The sequence below is a fragment of the Onychomys torridus genome, chromosome 4, assembly GCF_903995425.1.
Source record: "Onychomys torridus chromosome 4, mOncTor1.1, whole genome shotgun sequence".
NCBI lineage: Eukaryota > Metazoa > Chordata > Mammalia > Rodentia > Cricetidae > Onychomys > Onychomys torridus.
The window spans coordinates 83,879,373-83,899,614 of NC_050446.1; the positions used below are offsets into that span (position 1 = coordinate 83,879,373).

General features: G+C 37.6%; 1 protein-coding gene across 8 annotated transcripts in view; it reads right to left on the reverse strand.

Annotated features, from left to right (window-relative positions):
- The window catches only part of Mettl15 (methyltransferase like 15), a 163,411-nt gene extending 146,185 nt beyond the window's left edge, over positions 1-17,226 (reverse strand). For 2 of the 8 annotated variants that reach the window (XR_004944801.1, XM_036185999.1), the window contains exons 1-4: positions 17,143-17,226; positions 16,732-16,959; positions 14,858-15,038; positions 10,521-10,807 (exon numbers count right to left, since the gene is read on the reverse strand). Coding sequence is in view for 7 of the 8 variants with exons in the window: in XM_036185999.1 (XP_036041892.1) it covers positions 10,521-10,790 (270 nt within the window). In the remaining variant the exon portion in view is untranslated. Of the gene's footprint in view, positions 1-10,520; positions 10,808-14,857; positions 15,042-16,731; positions 16,960-17,064; positions 17,086-17,142 lie in introns of those variants that run through there. The other 6 variants (XM_036186001.1, XM_036186002.1, XM_036186004.1 and 3 more) reach the window with 6 other exon arrangements.
- Between the last annotated feature and the right edge of the window lie 3,016 nt (positions 17,227-20,242).

The window sequence follows — 20,242 nt, forward strand, 5'->3', positions numbered from 1 at the left end:
TTAGCTCATAAAAGTAGTCAAGTACTTCATTTATTTACCTCGCTGTTTGGATAGACCTTGTAAAAGTATGTGTTCTACCATTTGTTCAGTAAGCTTCTACTGATCACTTTAATTTAGAAAAAAAAAAAAAAAAAACCACACTTTTCTCCTAGGAGATAAAATGTCGGTTTAATACGAATAATTCAAAATATTAAAATATGCATATTATTTATTTAAAAGTGGGTGAGATAGAAGACCAAGTTTAATTGCTCCATTATTTCTTCAACAAACTAACAGTAAAATTGACCACAGAACTATGATAGATTCACATATACACACACACAATCAAAGAAAAGAAGGTAACAGAAATTCATAAAGTAGCTTCCCCCTCAAACTATTAATATTGTTCCTTCAAATCATTCTTTTAAAGTGTCCTGCCCACATCACACTTTTTATCTTCATTTCTCAACCTGTTACAGTACTGCATTAATTTTTATAAAACTTTCCTTAAACAATTTCTCATCTTAATTTGTCATTACAAATAAAAGGTTTCCTCACAAGAGATCAATCTAGAGTTCAGACCTGAAAAACCTAGCGAGCTGACCAATGAGGCAGGCCTAGAATTCTCTAGGAGGGCTCTGAAAGCAAGACAAAACTGGCTTCAAACAACTGCGCAGCCATTTTCTCACACGCTCAGTAGGTCGGTAAGCTCTTCTCAAGAGATATTGGGTCAAATTGGCTGTCTTAAGTGACTAAGGAACATGACACAGGCCCTGAAAATATTATAAGCAGACCATTAGAATTTAAGGACTAATACTCATAGTGGGGGGAAAAACAGCACACCGTGTAGTCAAACAGAAGTACTGACATCCAAGTGATATCATTTACTACTATACAGTTCTAAACCAACAGAAGCACAGAAAACGGTAGCTCCCTTTCTACAATTCATATAATTTTTACAAAATGCTTCTGCAATCAGTGTTAATAAAAAGCACAGACAATAATATGTGAATGTGCTCTGCAATAGTAAGATCTTATATGATACTATACTATTATTAATAATAGTCTTAACAGCATATGTTGGCCACAAGTGAAAAATATTCCATCTTTATAAATATATTCAGTATCTACAATTTATACTGTGAATTTAAAAATGTATAAAAATTACTTTGCCTGGAAATTTAATAGATATATACAATATAAAAAACAAAGAAAAATAAATGCTTAAATTTGTATAATGTACTACAATGACTTTCCAAATATTGAAGACTAACTAAGCCAGTTTTTGAATGAGAGACAAAATAAGTAGCTACAAAACTGCATGTAAATACTTTCTGAAACAGGATTCAGGAAGCAAAACAAAAAATCTTTAAATGCATGGCATTTGTTTTACGTAAAGGAGAAAGTCACTAACACTCAATCACAAAAGAAAAAAGACAAAGAGGGTCCAGAGAACATTACAAGATGAGTCACTGTAGGTTCTGCAACTTTGTTCATTATAAAATAACATTTTAAGTATGCTACTCAAAGCCTGGTAGTTTTGTTATGAGAAGGCAGTAGAAGAAAGTAAAGTAAAATGTTATGAAAACTCAAAAGGTCATGGTACACTTCCTACCACTCTTCACAAACACAATATGGAAATCAGAAGAACGGGGAGGAGAGGACCACTGCAGCTCGCCTCATGCACAAGCTATGATTAGACTATTGATCAGGGTCCAGTGTTGACCTAAATAGACAGTAACCAGTCTCCAGGATGACTCATAAATGTCTGAGGACAGAACAACCTCACTTGTTTCTTTCTTCTTTTCTATGGGCTTCCCATAGAAAACAGACTTCTATTTTCTTGGGAAATCTCTACTGAAACAGAATGGCCCTTAAATAATCGACTTAAGAACATATATATGACTTTTAGAATAGAAGGATATCAGTTTTCTCACCATTATCATTTGTTCTGTTCAGACCACTGATTTTTAAACACATTTTCCAAGCAATTTTGTATCCACAGGAAAATTAAGAGGAAAACACACATTCTCTATCTTCATAATGTATAGGTAATCCCAATAGCAGCTGCACAGATTGGTACATTCATTACAACTGATGAATTTACATTGTAAATGTATTTCTCACACAACAAACACAGATTACATTAGGATTACCTAATGTTATCTGATTAGTTCCTATATGGAGTAACATGAACTTGAGTTTCTTCTCTTCATTACTTCATTATTACTTTTAGCACTGAAAAATATTATATTATCTAGATGTAGCACAGTATACTGAATAACTTATTGATGGATATTTTGTTCCTTAGAATTTGGGTAGCTATGGATAAAGCGGCTACAAATACCATTGTGCAGATTTCTATGTGACCTTGTTTTTATTCTTTAGGGAAAATACCAATAAGAGTGACCACCAAATTGTATAGCAAGAGTACAATTATCTTTGTAAATTTCCAAAGCACTAGAGTCCCTGATACTCAACATCGTGTTAATAGTTACTACTTCAAAAGCAGGGATGCAGTGGTATCTCCCTACTGGTTTTATTTTTTTTATTTATTTATCTATCTATCTATCTATCTATCTATCTATTTTGGTTTTTCGAGACAGGGTTTCTCTGTGTAACTTTGGAGCCTGTCCTGGAACTCACTCTGTAGCCCAGGCTGGCCTCGAACTCACAGAGATCTGCCTGCCTCTGCCTCCTGAGTCCTGGGATTAAAGGCATGCACTACAACTGCGTGGCTCTCACTACTATTTTATTTAGCCTTTCCTTGATGATATATGGTGTGGGACTACCTATTCACAGGCTTATTTATGATCTGTTTTCTCTGATGACATGTACATTGAGGTCCTAGGCTGCCCCCTTGCTGAGTTTTGAGGATGTGTTGCATGTTTTGGGGAACACAGACTTTTACCATAGATATCTTTTGCAAATACTTTCTCCCAGTATGTCGCATGTCATTACATTTCCTGGCAGTTTCTTTCATGGAGAAGAAATTATAATTTTATTTAAGTTCAAATGACGACTTCTTTTTGTTATTGCCCATGCCTTTGGTGTTGTATCTAAAAAGTAATTGTTAAATCCAATGTAAACAGTTTTACCACTCATTGATATTTAAGGATATCAAATACATTTGTTTACATTAACTGGTAAAGAAAAAATTATTGTAAAACCTCATAACTGTGAAAACTCTAAATAAGCTATAATTTTAAAGTTTTTTTTTTTTTTTAATTATTCCTTTTCTGTGACAGATATTCATAGTTGTCAACCTGACTGCATCTGGATTAACTAAAATCCAAAAATAAAGGACACTCCAGTGAGGGATTGTAGTCGGATGTTTCTCGGGTCCTGCCAAGCTCCCACAGTCTCATGGCCCACTTATAAAATAATCACTCAGGAGCTTATATTAATTATAAGTGTTTGGCCATTAGCTCAGGCTTATTGCTGGACTAGCTTTTTTTTTTTTTTTTGGTTTTTTGAGACAGGGTTTCTTCGTAGCTTTGGAGCTCTGTAGACCAGGGTGGCCTCGAACTGACAGAGATCCACCTGCCTCTGCCTCCCAAGTGTTGGGATTACAGGTGTGCGCCACCACCACCCAGCTGGACTAGCTCTTATACTTAAATTAAACCATAATTCTTATCTATGTTTAGCCACGTGGCTTGGTAACTTTTCTCAGTTCTGTCTTGTCATCTTGCTTCCTCTGTGTCTGTCTGGTGACTCCTCACTCAGCTCTTCCTCTTCCCAGAATTCTCCTTATCTACTTATCCTGCTTATATTTCCTGCCTGGCTACTGACCAAAGAGTATTTTATTTGTCAACCAATCAGAGCAACACACATTTAAAGCATACTGAATGACATTCCACAGCAAGGGATTTTTTTTTTTTCTTAATTTGAAGTAGGAAGATCCACTTCTAATCTGGATCTTGAGGCAAGAAGTCAGATCTTTGATCTGGACCACACCTCCTTTCTGGAAGCCTATCTAAGGTCATGCAAGAAGGCGGCTTTTGTTCTTAGCCTGCTTGTCCTTGCCTTGCTAGCAAGTCCATTTTTTCACTGGCATGAGAGCCTACTTCTTCAGGATTCCAGCATATAATGAAGACCACCTGAGGCATCCAGTCTAGTGGACTGAGCAAGTACTGGATTTTTGGACTTCCTGTTCATATCTAGCCATTGTTGGATTAGCTGGTTTATAGTCTGTAAGTCATTCTGATAAACCCCCTTTCTAAATATAGAGATTCCTTCTATAAATTCTGTTATTCAAGAGGACCCTGACTAATACATTTTCCTTTATACTAAAATTCTTTATCCTGGGGATGTATTATCAACACCAACTTTTCATACGTAGACCAATGATGTTTACAGATGTGTCCACTGGTACAACAGTAGTAACACAGTTGGTGGGGTTAATCAAACACTCTATAAATTGGTCTTGAAACCTGCTCTAGAGAGGATTAGTCATGTCTGGTACTATAAAAATGTCCAAAATCCATGGCTAGGAAAGTCATACTCAAAGAGGAAAACCTATAGACATTGTTTTTGTAAAGTGTCATGTCATCTAACTGCCTCCTAAATACACTGTGTTTATATCCAAAGATCTGTGCTGTTCCAGCCTTGTTAAAGAAACTTCTTATTGCAGTGAGTATCAGTTAATTCAAAGATGCATTACTATGTAGTGTGTTCCACCTATCTGGAACATCTACAGCAACATCCCCTACTTAAGACTTAGGTACTTTAAAGAAAAATAAGCTGGAAGAACATAAAAGCTGATGGATGAGAGGAATGATGTGAAATGCTATCCTGGAAAAGGACCTGGCTACTGTATACATGAACTTCCAGCAGCAATGGTTATCTACTAAACATCAAGCCAGTTCAAAATTCTAACATAGAATGCAGAGGGGCTCCTAAGGCCCCATTCCTAGCCGAGGAGCTGTTGGCAGTAGAAAGCTATTGAAAAAGGGAGAGTCACATATCCCACTAAATGGCCCTATGCTCATATACATATTAGCAGCACTAAATGGACTTAGTGAGCAAATAAATAAACATTTATAAAAGGAGGTCAAAAAAGTGGACAAAGATGATAGCAAGGTCCTGGAGAGAATTGAAGAGGGGAAGTAAATGCTAGGTATGATCAAGATTCATTGTATACATGTATGAAATTTTCAAAAAACAAATTAAATTATAAAAACAAAAATACTAACACCATGGCCATAGCCCAGTAGCTCACTTAACAATAAACATATATATATACATTTATATATAGGAAGATAGATAGTTATATAATAGATAGATTAAAAATAAATAAAATCTGAAGATTACCAAAACTTATTCTGCATCAGATTTTCATTTCTGATCATCAAAATAAACTTTTAATAAACATTATAAATATTAATATAAATTTGTTAATGGATACATTAAATAAATAAGTAGAATAATTTTACCCAGAATAAAAATGTAGAAATTTTAAAGAAAAACCAATGTCTCCAATTATCATATAAAACCAATTATTCATTGTTTATAAAATGGAAAACCATCATAAATTATCTTTACATCAACATATACATACTTTAAAAAATGACATTCTAGTAAGCAGTTACACGATGTTTCTAAGTATCATTGTTAATTCAATATTTTAAAAATTAAATAAAAGCTCTGACAGAAGTCATAAGATGCCAAACCAAATTAAGACTACTAGTAATCAAGGACTTCTAAGTTCCTAATAACCTCTAATTTGCTATCCTATTACCAAGTAGGTAAGACAATACTATTTACAGATTTCAGATAATAAAAAATTGATCAATGTAGCCTAGAATAAGATATTTCTGAAACAGGAAAAATATTTCTAGGTAACTACTATATCCTTACAAAAAGTAGTGGTGTTCACCTAGAAAGTATCAGGCCCTGGGATTAATTTCCAGAATCAAATAAATGAATAGACAAAACTTAAGCAGTAGAAGACAAGCAGTTCTTTTTCTTAAAATTCACACTATTAAATATATTCATTATATTTTGCAAAAATAGCCACAATTCTAAACAAATTTCTAAACTCAATAGCTTCTTTAGGTTACAACCTTTTAAACATTAAATAAAAAGAAGGAACTGTAACATTCCCTAAACTGTTGTGGGATATTTGTACACCGTGTGAAGATGTATTTGCTGTGATTGGTGTAATAAAAAGCTGAACAGCCAATAGCTAGGCAGGAGGTATAAGCAGGCAGGATTTCCAGGAAGAGAAGAGGAGGAATCTAGGTGCACAGGAGACACCAGGAGACCTGGAAAGGAAACAGGAGGTGCAAGATGGAAGAGAGGTAACGCCAAGGGATAGAATGTAGGTTAATATAAATGGGTTAATTTAAGTTATAACAGCTAGATAGAAACAAGTCTAAGTTATAGGCCAAGCTTTCAGAATTAATAAGTCTCCATTTGAGAGCTGACTGGAAGTACAGAGAAAGACTTGTTACACTAGACTTTAAAACAAGGTGTTTTTGTAAGTTCCTGTTATGATCAAAAGTTTCATTTCTAAATTCACCACTGAAGGAGATGTGGAAAAAATAATTAAGTAGGTGCAAGGTACAAGTGAATGTCTGACTCATAGTTCACAAAGTAAAATGATTTGGGGAGAGGCACCGGAAAGAGAGGAGCAAATAAAGGATTCTGGATGAAATGAAGACCTTTCGTGTCCAAGGACTGTCACCAGTTCTTTATTACTTGAGGATTAAGGGAATGGTGAATAACGCCGCCTGCCAGACAGCTGGAAAGGTAAAAATAACATTATCTCTATGTATGCCTCACTTGAAAATATTCAGAAATAACATTCATAAAATTAAGCTTTCCATTAAAAGTTCCTGGAGTGTCAAACTGAAATGAGAACAATGAAAATGTCCAAATAAACTAGGACTAGATTTTTCCCAAGAATCTGAACAAAATGAAACAACAGTGTAGGTCAAGTTGTAAATCACCTACATTTGTTCCACTTGATTTCAGAAAAAAAAGGAAATATAGTAAAGATTTACTAGGGAAGACAGTAGGGGTTCTTTTTGTTTCTTTTTCTACTATATGGGTAATTACAAAAAAAAAAAAAAAAATGTTAGTACTCCCAGGAGAGATCAGCAAATTGACAAAATGTGCTTTCATTGTTGAGGTCCAGAAATCAATTAGAAGCTACTCAGACACAGTTCCCACGTAATGTGGTGATATTGTGTCCTCCAATATATTGTGCACCCTAATGAACTTATCTGGGATCAGAGAACAGAACAGCCACTAGATAGACACAGAGGCCAGAAAATGGTGGCACACACACCTTTAATCCTATCACTTGGGAGGCAGAGATCCATCCAGATCTCGGTGAGTTCAAGGCCACACTGAAAACAGCCAGGCATAGTGAGACACACCTTTAATCCCAAGAAGTGGCAGGGAGCAGAAAGGTATGTAAAGCATGAGGACCAGGAACTCCTTTCAGGTGAGGACTCAGAGGCTTCCAGTTTGAGGAAACCGGATTGGCTGAGAAGTTGGTGAGGCTTGTTCTACTTCTCTGATCTTTGAGCATTCACCCAATACCTAGCTCCGGGTGTTTTATTAACAAGATCTTTTAAGATTCATCTTACACCTTATACTTTTGATTGTGTATATGTGTGCATAAAACACAACATATGTATTTTAATATTTTACGTATATTTAGAATTACTTTCCAGCCCTTTAGGTAAGATGATGCATAACTTGCACTTTAACATGGGTTTTGTTATCTTTCCATTATCAGTCTGTATGGGGTGATGAAGTTTTATGCAACACTAAGTTTCACCCTTTGTGAATGTATTTAAATCTACATTTACATCTATTTAGAGTCCCTACTACCTGACAGCATTCATCAAAGGCCTTACACACATGAACTCTTTTGAAAAGGCCAGATAAATTGTGTTAATTATATATTGCCTGGGGTGAGGCAAAAAATACTTTCATGATAAAACATATATAACCCCTATCACTGTTAAGTGAGCAATATCCAATTTGTCTAGTTTACTTGATCCCACTTAAAGAAATCTCTAGAAAAATAAATTAAATAAAGCAAGGATTTCTGTTTACGCATGTACTGTCCAAGTGAGACTTAATTCTAGGATCTTTGCTCTTAACCACAAATCAACATGTCTCCCATATACTGGAAGAGGCAATGTGTGATTTTCTTCCCATTTGATTACTGTTATTACTGAAACAGGGTCTCACTATGGAGACCTGGCTGGCCACAAACTCACAGAGATCTACCTGGTTCTACCTCCCAAATGCTGGGATTAAAGGAATAAGCCAGTAGGCCCAGCCCTACGAGTGCTTTTAAAATGAAAGGACTAATTTGATAGAGATAGAGATAAAGAGATAGATAGATAGATAGATAGATAGATAGATTAATTGATAGATTCAGTAACAAAGATAAGAGATAGCATTTCTGAAGTCAATACATAAAAGACATTATCAATATTATAAGCTGACAATGGATGATTTTACTATGATAGGAAATTTTACCTTTAATCAATATACAAAATTATCAGGTTATACTTTTTTCTTTTTGAATACTATATGTGTAAGATTTATGTAATCTCCCTATATATTAATATATTTCATACAAAATTTCAGTTAATCCTGCCTACAAAACTGTTAGTAAGATAGGGATGATAGTTAATTTCATGAATATAATCAGGTCAAAGTGTACAAAATGTCATCAAACATTAGTCTAGAAATTTCTATGAAGGTGGTTTTAGAAAAATAGTAATATTTGAATTGACAAGCTCTAAGCAAAGCAAAAATAATATTGACAGAAAAGAAAACCCTTCATAGAAGAGTGATTCTACTAAATACGAAATACTTCAGTTCTATTGTACTCAAGCAGTTTCTTCCCTAGGTCTCCAGCCTGTCAACCACGCCTGTAGATAAAGTACTCTATAATTTGTATATGTCAATTCTTTAATATCTGTCTGTCTTCCACGCCCCCCCTTGTCTCTGTCCCTCTCCCCTTAGCACTCTCCCTTTCTCTCCTACCCTCTTCCCTCCCCTACTCCACATGCACGTACATCCACAAAGACAAACACATATCAGTCTTCACTTATCTGCCATTTCACTTTCTATCATTTCAGTTACACAGAAACCTTTTTCCAGATGTCAGGATTATTAAGTTTTAAATTCACCAGCCATTAAATAGAATGATGAAAATCTCATGCCAGCCTACTCTTCTCATCCTGTCTAAGACATGAATTATCTTTCTGTCCAGTGTATCCACATTATACAGGCTACCTGTTGATTGTTTATCATCAACCTTCATTATCTACACTGCTTATAATTAAGAAAACTTTGATGTACTAAATAATGGCTTCTAAATTTGAGTATTGTGATACTGGCAATTCAGACATGCCAAAGGAAAGTCAAAAATTAAGTGAAGGGATAAAAAATCATGACTTAATAAGGAAAGACAAAACATGATTGCCTAAGTTGCCAAAATCTGTAGTAAGAATTATTAGATACAGATATACACACATACTATATACATATATAGACAGAAATTATATATAGAAAGAAATTTTATATAGTTTTATATAGTCTGACACCACATTTCCAAGCATACAACAAGTCTCGAACACATCTTCTGCAAATTGATGGCATTATTATACACACACACACACACAATTGGTTTGGAATCTCTGGAGATATCTGAATAACACAGATGTGTACTCGAAATATAGAGTGAAGGAACTAGGAACAGGGATTCAGATACTGATTTTGTCTCTAATCACTCCTAAAAAGATTTTAAAATTCTCAAGAAACTGTTCTGGAATTGAGTTTTCATACTCAACCTCTCAGCAAGTGTGTATCATTCTGACAGCTGTGATTTGGTAACACTAATCAACTCAGGTAAATAATTCCTCAGATTCTAAACTGCCAATCACTAAAGCATTCTGTCTATTGGTGTATACATAAGAGAACTGAAATCATACTGCTACACAAAATCTTGGGCACAAATGTTCATAAAACTCACTTCCATGATAACCACAAAATAGTAAACAGATCCAAAGACAAATGGCTAAACAAAACGTATTATTTCTCCCATACCATGGAGAAAGCTGCAGTACAAAGGAACGAAGTGGGACTGTGGTTGGAGCTCAGTGAGAAAGCACTGACTAATGTGTGTGACACTCTGGATTTGATGCCTAAAATCACATGCATGTATACATACATATGGATAAAATTTTTAAAAGCACATGCTACAACATGGGTTAGTCTTTAAAACACACTAAGTAAAAGAATGTAAGCATAAATCACACTTTAGGCAAATCCAAAATGACATAAAATAGCTTAGTGGTTTTCAAGGTCCAGACAAAAGCAAATAAGAAACCAACAGCCAATGGATATATTATGAGGATTATCCATGTCCTAAAAGGCTCCCAACCTAAATGATAGTGGTCACTTCACAAGCATATCAATATACTAAAGAACACACAATTACATATTTTCAAACAGTGAATTGCAATTCAATAAAAAGTTAAAATGATTTTAAAAAGTCAACTCACCTGTCCCTTTTGTGGTGTCAAGCAATGAACAACTTCATCCACCATTACTGGAATATGTAGTTTAGCCATGGCTTCCGTATCTTTCTCTGCAGATCTATGTACCTCCCTAGTGCCAAACAGAGCTGTCTTTCCCAGGGATTCACATTCAGTATGCACTGCTGCTGTAGTGTGCATTGCTTGAGGACAGACACCCAAATTAAATGCACCAGACTCCACCCAGCAGTAAAACAGTCCTTTGTGCGTTCTACAAAAATACAAGTATCGAAGCATTCTGTAGATCAACAAATCTAGAAGAGAAAGTTAAAATATAATGATTTGGGGCTTCTAATCTTTTTCATGTGTATTGATGTTTTCCATGCTTGTATGTTTGTGTGATGATGTCAGATTGCCTGGATCAGGAGTTATAGACAGTTTTGAGCTGCCATGTGGGTGCTGGGAATTGAACCCTGGTCCTCTGGAAGAGCAGCCAGTGCTCTTAACTGCTGAGCTATCTCTCTAGCCCAGTTTCTAATTTTTTTTTTCTTTTAAAAACACAATACTTGGGAGAAAGCTCATTAACATGAAATGTTTAATACAAAAATAAAAAATTTAAGCCTCATCATCTAAACAAGATGGCTGACATGAAACAAGAAACCTAAGTGAACACACAAACATAATTCAAATATAATTTCTCACTAGGCATGAAGACTACATCTACAATTCCAGAACTCGAGCAGGAGGAATGTCTGAGGAGGACAATCGGAACTGCAAAACAACTTAATTAATTAATTAATTTAATTAAAATTTTGGAGTGGCTTTATGAACTCTAAAATCATCTATTTTAACCCTCATCAATATGAAAATTAGTAACTAATTTTCTGTAATATATTTATTAATTTAATTAGCTCTAAAGAGTAGAGTCAAAAATTTAAAACATTTATTTTAAAATTAAACTGGGGGGTGGGGACTGGAGAAATGGCTCAGAGGTTAAGAGCACTGGCTGTTCTTCCAGAGGTCCTGAGTTCAATTCCCAGAACCCACATGGTGGCTCACAACCATCTATAATGAGATCTGGCTCCCTCTTCTGACCTACAGGGATACAAGCAAACAACACTGTATACATAATAAATAAATAAATCTTTAAAAAAAAATTAAACTTGGTCTATGGCCAGAGCACCTAGGGCTCACTCAATCTTGTCTAAAGAGTAAGCTAGAGCTCGAAAGAGAATATAAATATTTTATTTTAGGTTCGGTTCATCCTTTATTTCATGTTCTATTTATTGTTCTCATGGTGCCAAATTAACATGTTCAACTCAGCTTGGAGAACACAGGGAGTGTAAAAGAGTACACACGGACACCAGACAAGAAAACGTGATCACTTTGTGAACATCTTGCAGATTGCCAAGAGTCTCAGACTAGATGTACAGCACTACCTGCATCCCTGCAGCACACACTGAATTAAGCTACAAGCTCACACTCAACTGGGCACGTTGGAGTCGTCATTTTTCCCCCTACTGTCCTGAAGATCAAACCCAGCTTACTCATACCACATAAACAACCAAACCCTGAGATAAATTTTCATTCCTTTTTTCTAACTGAGATAGGTCTTGCTATGGAAACCAGGATAATCTCACACTTCCTATCTACCTTGGCCTCCCAAATACTGCAATTAAAGCTAATGCCATGACACCTTAGTATACTTTAGAATTTCATAGCTACCATTGTGGGTTGGTTTGTCTGGGGTGAATGTGTGTGTGTGTGTGTGTGTGTGTGTGTGTGTGTGTGTGTATGTGTTGCTTCTTGGCTGTTAGATACTGAACACAGGGACTGTGTACACTAAGCCCACTCTCTAACTCTAGACTGCCTCCCAGATCCCTATTTTGGAATGTATATGCCCTGTGACCTAAAACCAAGCAAATAGATAGGATAACCAATGAGTTTCTCAAACTTTCTCGTCTTCTTCTGCAATCTGAAATTCTTCTAATGAAGAAGGGGAAAAGGATACTTACATCAACATATTAACAGAGAAACACTGAAAGCATTGGTGTTTCACCCAATTGGCTTCAAACAATGTTTGTAATACTTCCATAGTAAATACCCAACTGGCACTTCTCTTCCTTCCTCATGAATTAAGAGTTATTTAAGAATAAGTCAAGCCAGGTGCTGGTGGCGCACGCCTTTAATCCCAGCACTCGGGAGGCAGAGCCAGGCGGATCTCTGTGAGTTCCAGGCCAGCCTGGGCTACCAAGTGAGTTCCAGGAAAGGCACAAAGCTACAGAGATACCCTGTCTCGAAAAACCAAAAAAAAAAAGAAAAAAGAAAAAAAAAAAAAGAAGTCCTATGATCCCACATCCACAAAAAACAAATGAATGGTAAGTGCTTAACATGTGTTCAGTGGAGGGAGAAGGAGACCACACAGACCAGTGGATACATGCCAGACTTCACAATATAAACGTTTTTATCAGTCCAGTCTGATTGCACCCACTAATTCACATCTTCAAATTACTTGAAGAAACAAATCCCCAAAACCCATATAAATGTCTCCCTTTCCTTTCGCAATAGAAAGTAAAATAATTCAAATGTACTGAATAAAACAAAAGAGAATACAAATGTATATACATGTTATATAAATAGAACATTAATACGGTGTTAAAAGATAACACATCAAATTTGCTTTAGAAGTAATCCACTGACTTATGTGCCAATGAGAAATAGTGAAAGGATAAAGGTGGCAGAGAGTAGAAATGAAACTCTAAAGTGAATTTCTAGACCATAAGCATTGACAAATTAACCAACTTGTTAATTATTCTTTAAGTTCTACAGATAACTTTAAAAAAATGCACAACTACCCTTTAGTTTAATGTATCTTTTTTTTTTCAAAATAATAGCTAATTTTTATTCAGCACTAAGTGCCAACAATTCTAAGCAAAATCCATGTTCTACCTCTTGAAATCTTTATCATAATTATTGGAGTTAAGGGTAATCATTCCTACATCGAAGGAACTAAACTGATTGCCACTTAGCCAGAGCCATAACTGTAACTATAATTCAATGGTCTATCTTCAGAGCCTCAGATCTTTACCTTCCGTGTTATAAACACAACCCAGTGGAACTATTTTAATGAACTCATTTAATTGAATGGTACACTACATTGACTATGTACATGTAGTATCTCACAAATTATATTTTTAGAGGAAACTGCCTCCTATATATTGGCTTTGCTCTACTTGGAAGTAACAGTGTTGTTGGATCACCAATAAAAGGCACTAAATGCATCAAGCAAAAGAATGAAATCTGGAGTAATTAAAAACCTATACTCTATGTCCTGACAGTTTTAACTTATTTTTGTCTTTGAGGGTACACATGAATGCAGGTACCAGTAGAGGCCAGAGGCATTGTATGGCCAAAGCTGGAGTTACAGGCAGTAGTGAGTAGAACGATGTGAGGGCTGAGAACTGAACTAAGGTCTTCCAGGGTACACACATTTAACCACTGAGCCATAGCCCCAGCCCCACGTGCAGATTATGACTTCTTTTTTTAAAAAGCACTGCTGCCAACAAAAAAACAAACAACTCAAAAACTCAAACAAGCCCGGCAGTGGTGGCGCAGGCCTTTAATCCCAGCACTCGGGAGGCAGAGAAATTATTTGCATTGGCTTTTTTTTTTTAATGAACTAAACTAGCTTATAACCCAGGCAAACATGGAGAAGGCGTTACAAATAAAGGATTGTTCATAGTCTTTGTAGTCTTTAGATTATTTGTAGTATCACACTGTTGGGATGGTGCCCTTAAAATTATTGAGTGCAAACTGTAAAGGGAATTCTGTCTTTGTAGCCTAGTCTCCTACCAAAGAAACCAGATCCCTCCCGCATTGTAATTAAGATTGTAATTTACTGCCAGTCAGTAAACCTAGCCTCTAAAGTAGCCTGCAATGTGTGGTAGGTAAACCTTTTAACTTTTCCACACAGGCAATGTTCCCTTAAACTGTGGAGACCACAAAATTGGCCAGGTTACTCTTTTAATTGTGGGAATACAAACTCGGACTGCTGACCATTACTATGATTAGTCTGCCCTAAGAGGAAATGTTACAAATGTAATTCTAATGCTGGAAACAGGACCTGCAGGCTGACAGGACCTTAGAGAAAAGTGGAACAGAGAGGATTCCAGTCTGTCCAGGGCAATCTTCAAAGGGAGCATTGGGAAGGCTGGGAATCTTCAAAGTCAGACTGACAAGTAGACCCGGGGAAGTTGGGGGAGGGGATTCTACTTCCTTTCAGGGTAGGGGTCCGCTCCCCACAACCCCTACACCGAGAGCACTGTCTCCAACCCCGAACTAGCCACTCACAACCTTCCCCTCACCTGAGGAAAGTAGAGTCCTCAGTCAGCCTCTAAGATGGGCCAGCCACGGCACGAAGCAGAAGAACCTGAACTTGCAAGCACCTAGGTCGGGGTGGGGGAAACTTGTAAGAACGGACTGATGGGCTCAAGTCCGTCTGGGCAACAGAGGTCTGTCCGCCTTTCGTTCCGCTGCTCCCAGCACCTGCTGTGAGAGGGTGCTGTGGGTCAAAGGTTTCCAAAAGACTTCCTAGGAAAGTAAGATCTCACCATTGCCAAGTTTAAATACACCTTTAACGGTTTAAAAACAAAGTGGTTTAATGTCGGACGCAAGTTTAAATCTAACTTTCACTTTGCTCTTTGGTCGACTATAAAAACACATTAATTTTGTAATGGCTCCATACAACGTCCAATTTCTAACCAAAGATGAAAATTTCAACCTTCTTAGCTCTGTGCGTTTGGAAAGTTTTGTTTCCCCCCTTTCATTTCGTTGGAAAGCATGAGTTTCTCTCGTCCTGATATTACTTCTGCCAAACTCAAGAGTTGCCAGCCGCACAACAATGGCATTGATTCTATTGCCAAAAGTTCTGTTTTAATCAAATGCATGATTCCTCAAGAGCATAGTTTTCATAATTGGAAAACTATTATAAAGCAAGTGCAATTCGGAGCTGAAATTAAATGTATAGCCTACACAGTTTGGATGTGAAAAACAAAGACAGATATATGAAATTTGTGCATCTTATTCATTTACCAACATAATTTTGCAAGATGGCAAGATAAACATATTTTCAAATTAGATTAAAATATCACTTTATAGTCACTTGACATAGAAAGCATTTTATATGGCTAAATTTTGAATTCATTTAACAAGACAAATACTTTCTTATATTTTTCTAAAACTTCAGTTTTCTCAAAATAAAATCAAAACAACATGTCTACATCTTATTGACTGTTTTGAGAATAAAGTGAAGTAGTATGTAAGTAGTTAAAAATATGCCTGGGACACCAAAGGTCAAGTACTATATAGTAAGGGAATATTTAAAATAAAATTAACTCTTCTCAATTTTATTGCCAAACCCAGTACAACACAAGTGACGTCATTAGTTGGCACATTTAATTCAACCAGAAATAAGTAGTCACTTTATTGCTGGACTATCTAGGACTCAGAACATTCAGAGAACATGCATGATATAAAGTTTGCAATGCTCCTGATTTTCTTCAATAGAAATAGGAAATGTCCATTGAGTTTTCAACACAAAATTCCTCTAATACCCTGCATAGCTGGGTATGGTGGCCCATGCCTTTTTTTTTTTTTTTCCCCCAAGACAGGGTTTCTCTATGTAGCTTTGCGCCTTTCCTGGAACTGACTTGGTAGCCCAGGCTGGCCTCGAACTCACAGAGATCCACCTAGCTTTGCCTCCCGAGTGCTGGGATTAAAGGCGCGTGCCACCACACCCTGGCTGAGTGAGTTCCTTATCTATATAGCAAGTTCCAGGCCAGCCAACACTACCTAGCAAGAGTCTGTCTCAAAATAAAAAATGGATGGATGGATGGAGGGAGGGAGCACTACACTGAAACATTCATAATTTTGCAGTGATATTCCATCAACTGGAATCTAAACTCCAGGAGAGCAGGGTTTGATTCATTGTGTACTAATGTGTTCCTAAAACCTTCAAGTAATAATTGCTAAATAAATGGACAGTCATATAAATAACAGCAATGAAATTAAGATCAGAATACTAAATTTATCTGAAGGGCTGAGGATGTCAACTCACTGATAGAAGGCTTGCCAAATGAAAAGAATGAGTTATCTTAAGAAAAATATTTCCCATGTTTCCATGCATTTTTCTTTCTCTAGTATACATTCATAAATAGTACAATCTGAAAACAATAATCACCTGATTGAATAATGTACTAAGCCAGTATCACTAAGGGATTTTATTTTGTCCTGTCATCCTTGGAGCACGTAAAAAGCCGCCAAATACCAAATATTTTCAGTCAGCCATAACAGGAACAGGCCGGGAAGCCCTGACAAGGAGACTGGGGATTTGGAGCCACAAACTTGAACTTAAAATTAATTCAGGTGGAGGCCCGATACCTCCCATAGCAACCTAATCCTTGGAAGCCTGAAAATCAGAAAGGGAAAAAGAAAATAACCCAAGCCCTTAAACATGCCCACAGACCCCGCCTTTCCCCTCAAGAGAAACACCGGACCCAAGGCCAGAACGCACCACACCCAAGGTCTGCGACCACACTAAGGATCCCAGGTGACTGTTTCCCACTTGCACCTCCGCCCTAGCTCCGCCCACCTCAGCCAGGGCTCCCGGAAACGACCGCGCACGTTGCCACGGCGACGCCCAGCAAAGCAGCTTCTCCTCCCCCCCCCTCCTGCCTGTGAGGCCCAGCCTCTGGCGCCAAACTACGAGACGCCGGGGCAACGTCCAACGTGGTGACGTCACCAGGACGGCAGCCAATGATAAGGGCAGCTGAGGGATCTGGCTTGGGTTTGAATTTGTGGCCGCACTTGAAGCGCCTGGAAGCCGACTCTGCCAAGTTGTTGCGGATGGTTCTTCTAGGTGAGTGAGGTGGGCACCTTGTCTGGGGACGCGCGGGTTGATTCTCAGCCGCCGGAGTGGAGGATCGGGCGTCAGCGGTCAGGTCTGCGGACAAAGTAGCTTTAGGCGGGAAGTGCGGGACTCGGGTCCCCTTGGTACTGCGGCTGGAAGGACCCTGAGCTGCTGGCTGTGTGAGGGTTCGGCCCCCACCCCGGTTCCCAGCACCGAGGTCCCGGGCTTCGCCTTCGAGCACAGAGAGGAAGCAGGCCCCTTTAAAGGGTGCCTGGCCCCTTTCCCAACTCGGACTAAGGGCTCTGACAGTCCAGCCTCTTGGAGTGTGTTGCTTCCTTCCGGATTCCAAATTCGGAATATCCTGCTCGAGATGTACACCAGAGTGTGCAACTTCTGTGCTTTACTGTCAAGCGAGGAGCTTTTGTGCGCAGAGGCTCGCTGGTCAGTCTGGAGCCCAGTGGCAGCAGCGGGCAAGACCGGCCCTGACTGCCCACCTGTACGGCTGGAGATCACAAAGAAAAATGAAAGTGCCTGGAGACAGCAAGAAGCAGCCCCACTTTGTGCTATTTTTTGCATCCCTTCCTATAGGCAAGGCTCTTTGGCCTTGCCCTTACAAGAAGCCAAAGGTTGCCCTTGCTCGTTATAACAAGAAAAGGTGTTATTGGACTAGAACTAATTTTCTTGGTGTTGTCGTTCAACCTTGCCCAGTTCCCACCTAGGGTTTTGGGAAATTTTCTTTAAATTTGGTGTTAGGGAATATGAATTCCACGGAGATGATAAACAGTACTTGCTATTAAATTCAAGATCTTATAAGAACTATTTAAGTAGACAAAAATAATTTGCCATGAGAGGTATTCTCATTATTGAACCAGTATAGATATGTAAGGTTTTTCATTTTAAAGAGCATCTTGTCGCATTATAGTTATACCTCAAATCAATAAAGACACAATTAAGTGGCTTTAAATTAACAATTTAAGTGTTAGTGCAATGAAAAGCAATAGAAGAAAAAAAATAGCCCACTGTCAGCGCTGATCTTCCCCTCCGTGTTGTTGGAATCTTAAAAGGTCTTATTAATTAACTCAAACCTGAGGCCAGTTAGTGGGGTGAATGCTGAAAGATCAGAGAAGCAGAACAAGCCACAGTTTCCTCACCTGGCCAGTTCCTCAGCTGGTCTTGTTTCCTCAGACTGCAAGCTTCTGAGTCTTAATCCAGAATGAATCATAGCTGAACTGTGCTGCTCCAAAGCCTAAAAGCTTAACCAGCCAAAATGCTTAACTAGTCAAATGCTTCTAGTTTCTGGTCTTCACACCTTATATATCTTTCGACTTTCTGCCATCACTTCCTTGGATTAAAGGCTTGATTTCTGAGATTAAAGGCTTGTGTTGCCATGCCTAGGTGTTTCCAATGTGGAGTTGAACTCACAGAGATCTGCCTGGTTCTGCCTCCCAGAGTTCTGGGATTAAAGGCATGTGCTACCACTGCCTATCCTCATGTTTAATATTGTGGCTGTCCTGTTCTCTGACCCCAGATAAGTTTATTTTGGGGAACACACAATATTTCAGGGAACATAATACCACTACACCTCCGTAGTAGCTTGTCATTCTTCCCTGGTGTTTGTAAGTCATTGAAATCAGTGGCTTTAACACTAAAGTTAATGTACAGAAAGGTTTCAGCTAGATAGGAACTGTAAATGAAGGGGGTTCCCTGTTCTAAATAGTGTTGAATCAGAATTTTCTTCTTGAGCTTGACAGTATTCTATGTCATTCTACTATGGTATCCCTGTTTGGAAGCAGTCTTTCCTGTTTCTTAGTCATGACATTTGGATTTGGACCTGGGTCCACTTTCTGTCTCATTACTAAAAACATTTGGAAGAACTACTAAGTTCCTATGTTGTAAGCAAACCTTGCATGATTATTATGATGGTTGAATGACATGAATATGAAATGTTTGCTCTATTGTTGGCAGAGAGTAGCTCATATTATCACTATTGCTTGTTATCACCATAATGACCTAATCCAAGTATTTGTATCCTATTTGTTAAGAATAGTTACTGTATGATATTAGAAAAAGATTTTTAAAAATCAACAGTAAATGAAATTCTCCTGCTAAGCCCTGGGGTTTCCAGGAAAGCACAACAGAAGAATAAAGCAGTATTTACTACTTAGTGACCGGTGAGGAGATATGTAAATACTAATCCAAATATACAAACTAAGTTACAGTTCACAGAATCTAACGGCACAGCATGAGGGATGCATAACAATAGATTATTAATTTATTGCTGCAGTCATTATGTAATATATGCATAATAAAATATCTTGAATGTATAATCCATACAAGCTAAGTGTCTTTAAATTTTTTAAAAGCAAGTATATAATTTAATTTTTATGAGAAAACTTGTCAGGGCCTATACATGAGTAAATCACCTTTGGGGTTCTGTCTATTTTATACTGGCTTAAGAATTTGATTATTGATGATATATTTGAGAATTGTAGAGGTATAAAAGAGCAATCCCATTTGCTATCATCTCAGCATTTTTTTCTCTTGTTTCTCTTAACATACAGAATAATCATACAATTTTGGAACAGGAAAAGGCTCTTAAATGCCATCTAGTCTAACCCTGAGTTTAAATATCACCAGCTGTCACCTCTTCGTTGTTCTCTTTTATGCCCACTCGTTTTGGAATGGATCAGTATCCTATGGTGCGCTATAGACTTTTTTTTTTTCATTTATTTTACATACCGACCACAGTTTCACTTCTTCCTCTCCTCTGGATCCCTACCCCAGCCTTCCATCTACCCCCATCCACTCCTGCTCTTATTCCGTTCCTACCAAAGAAGTCTGA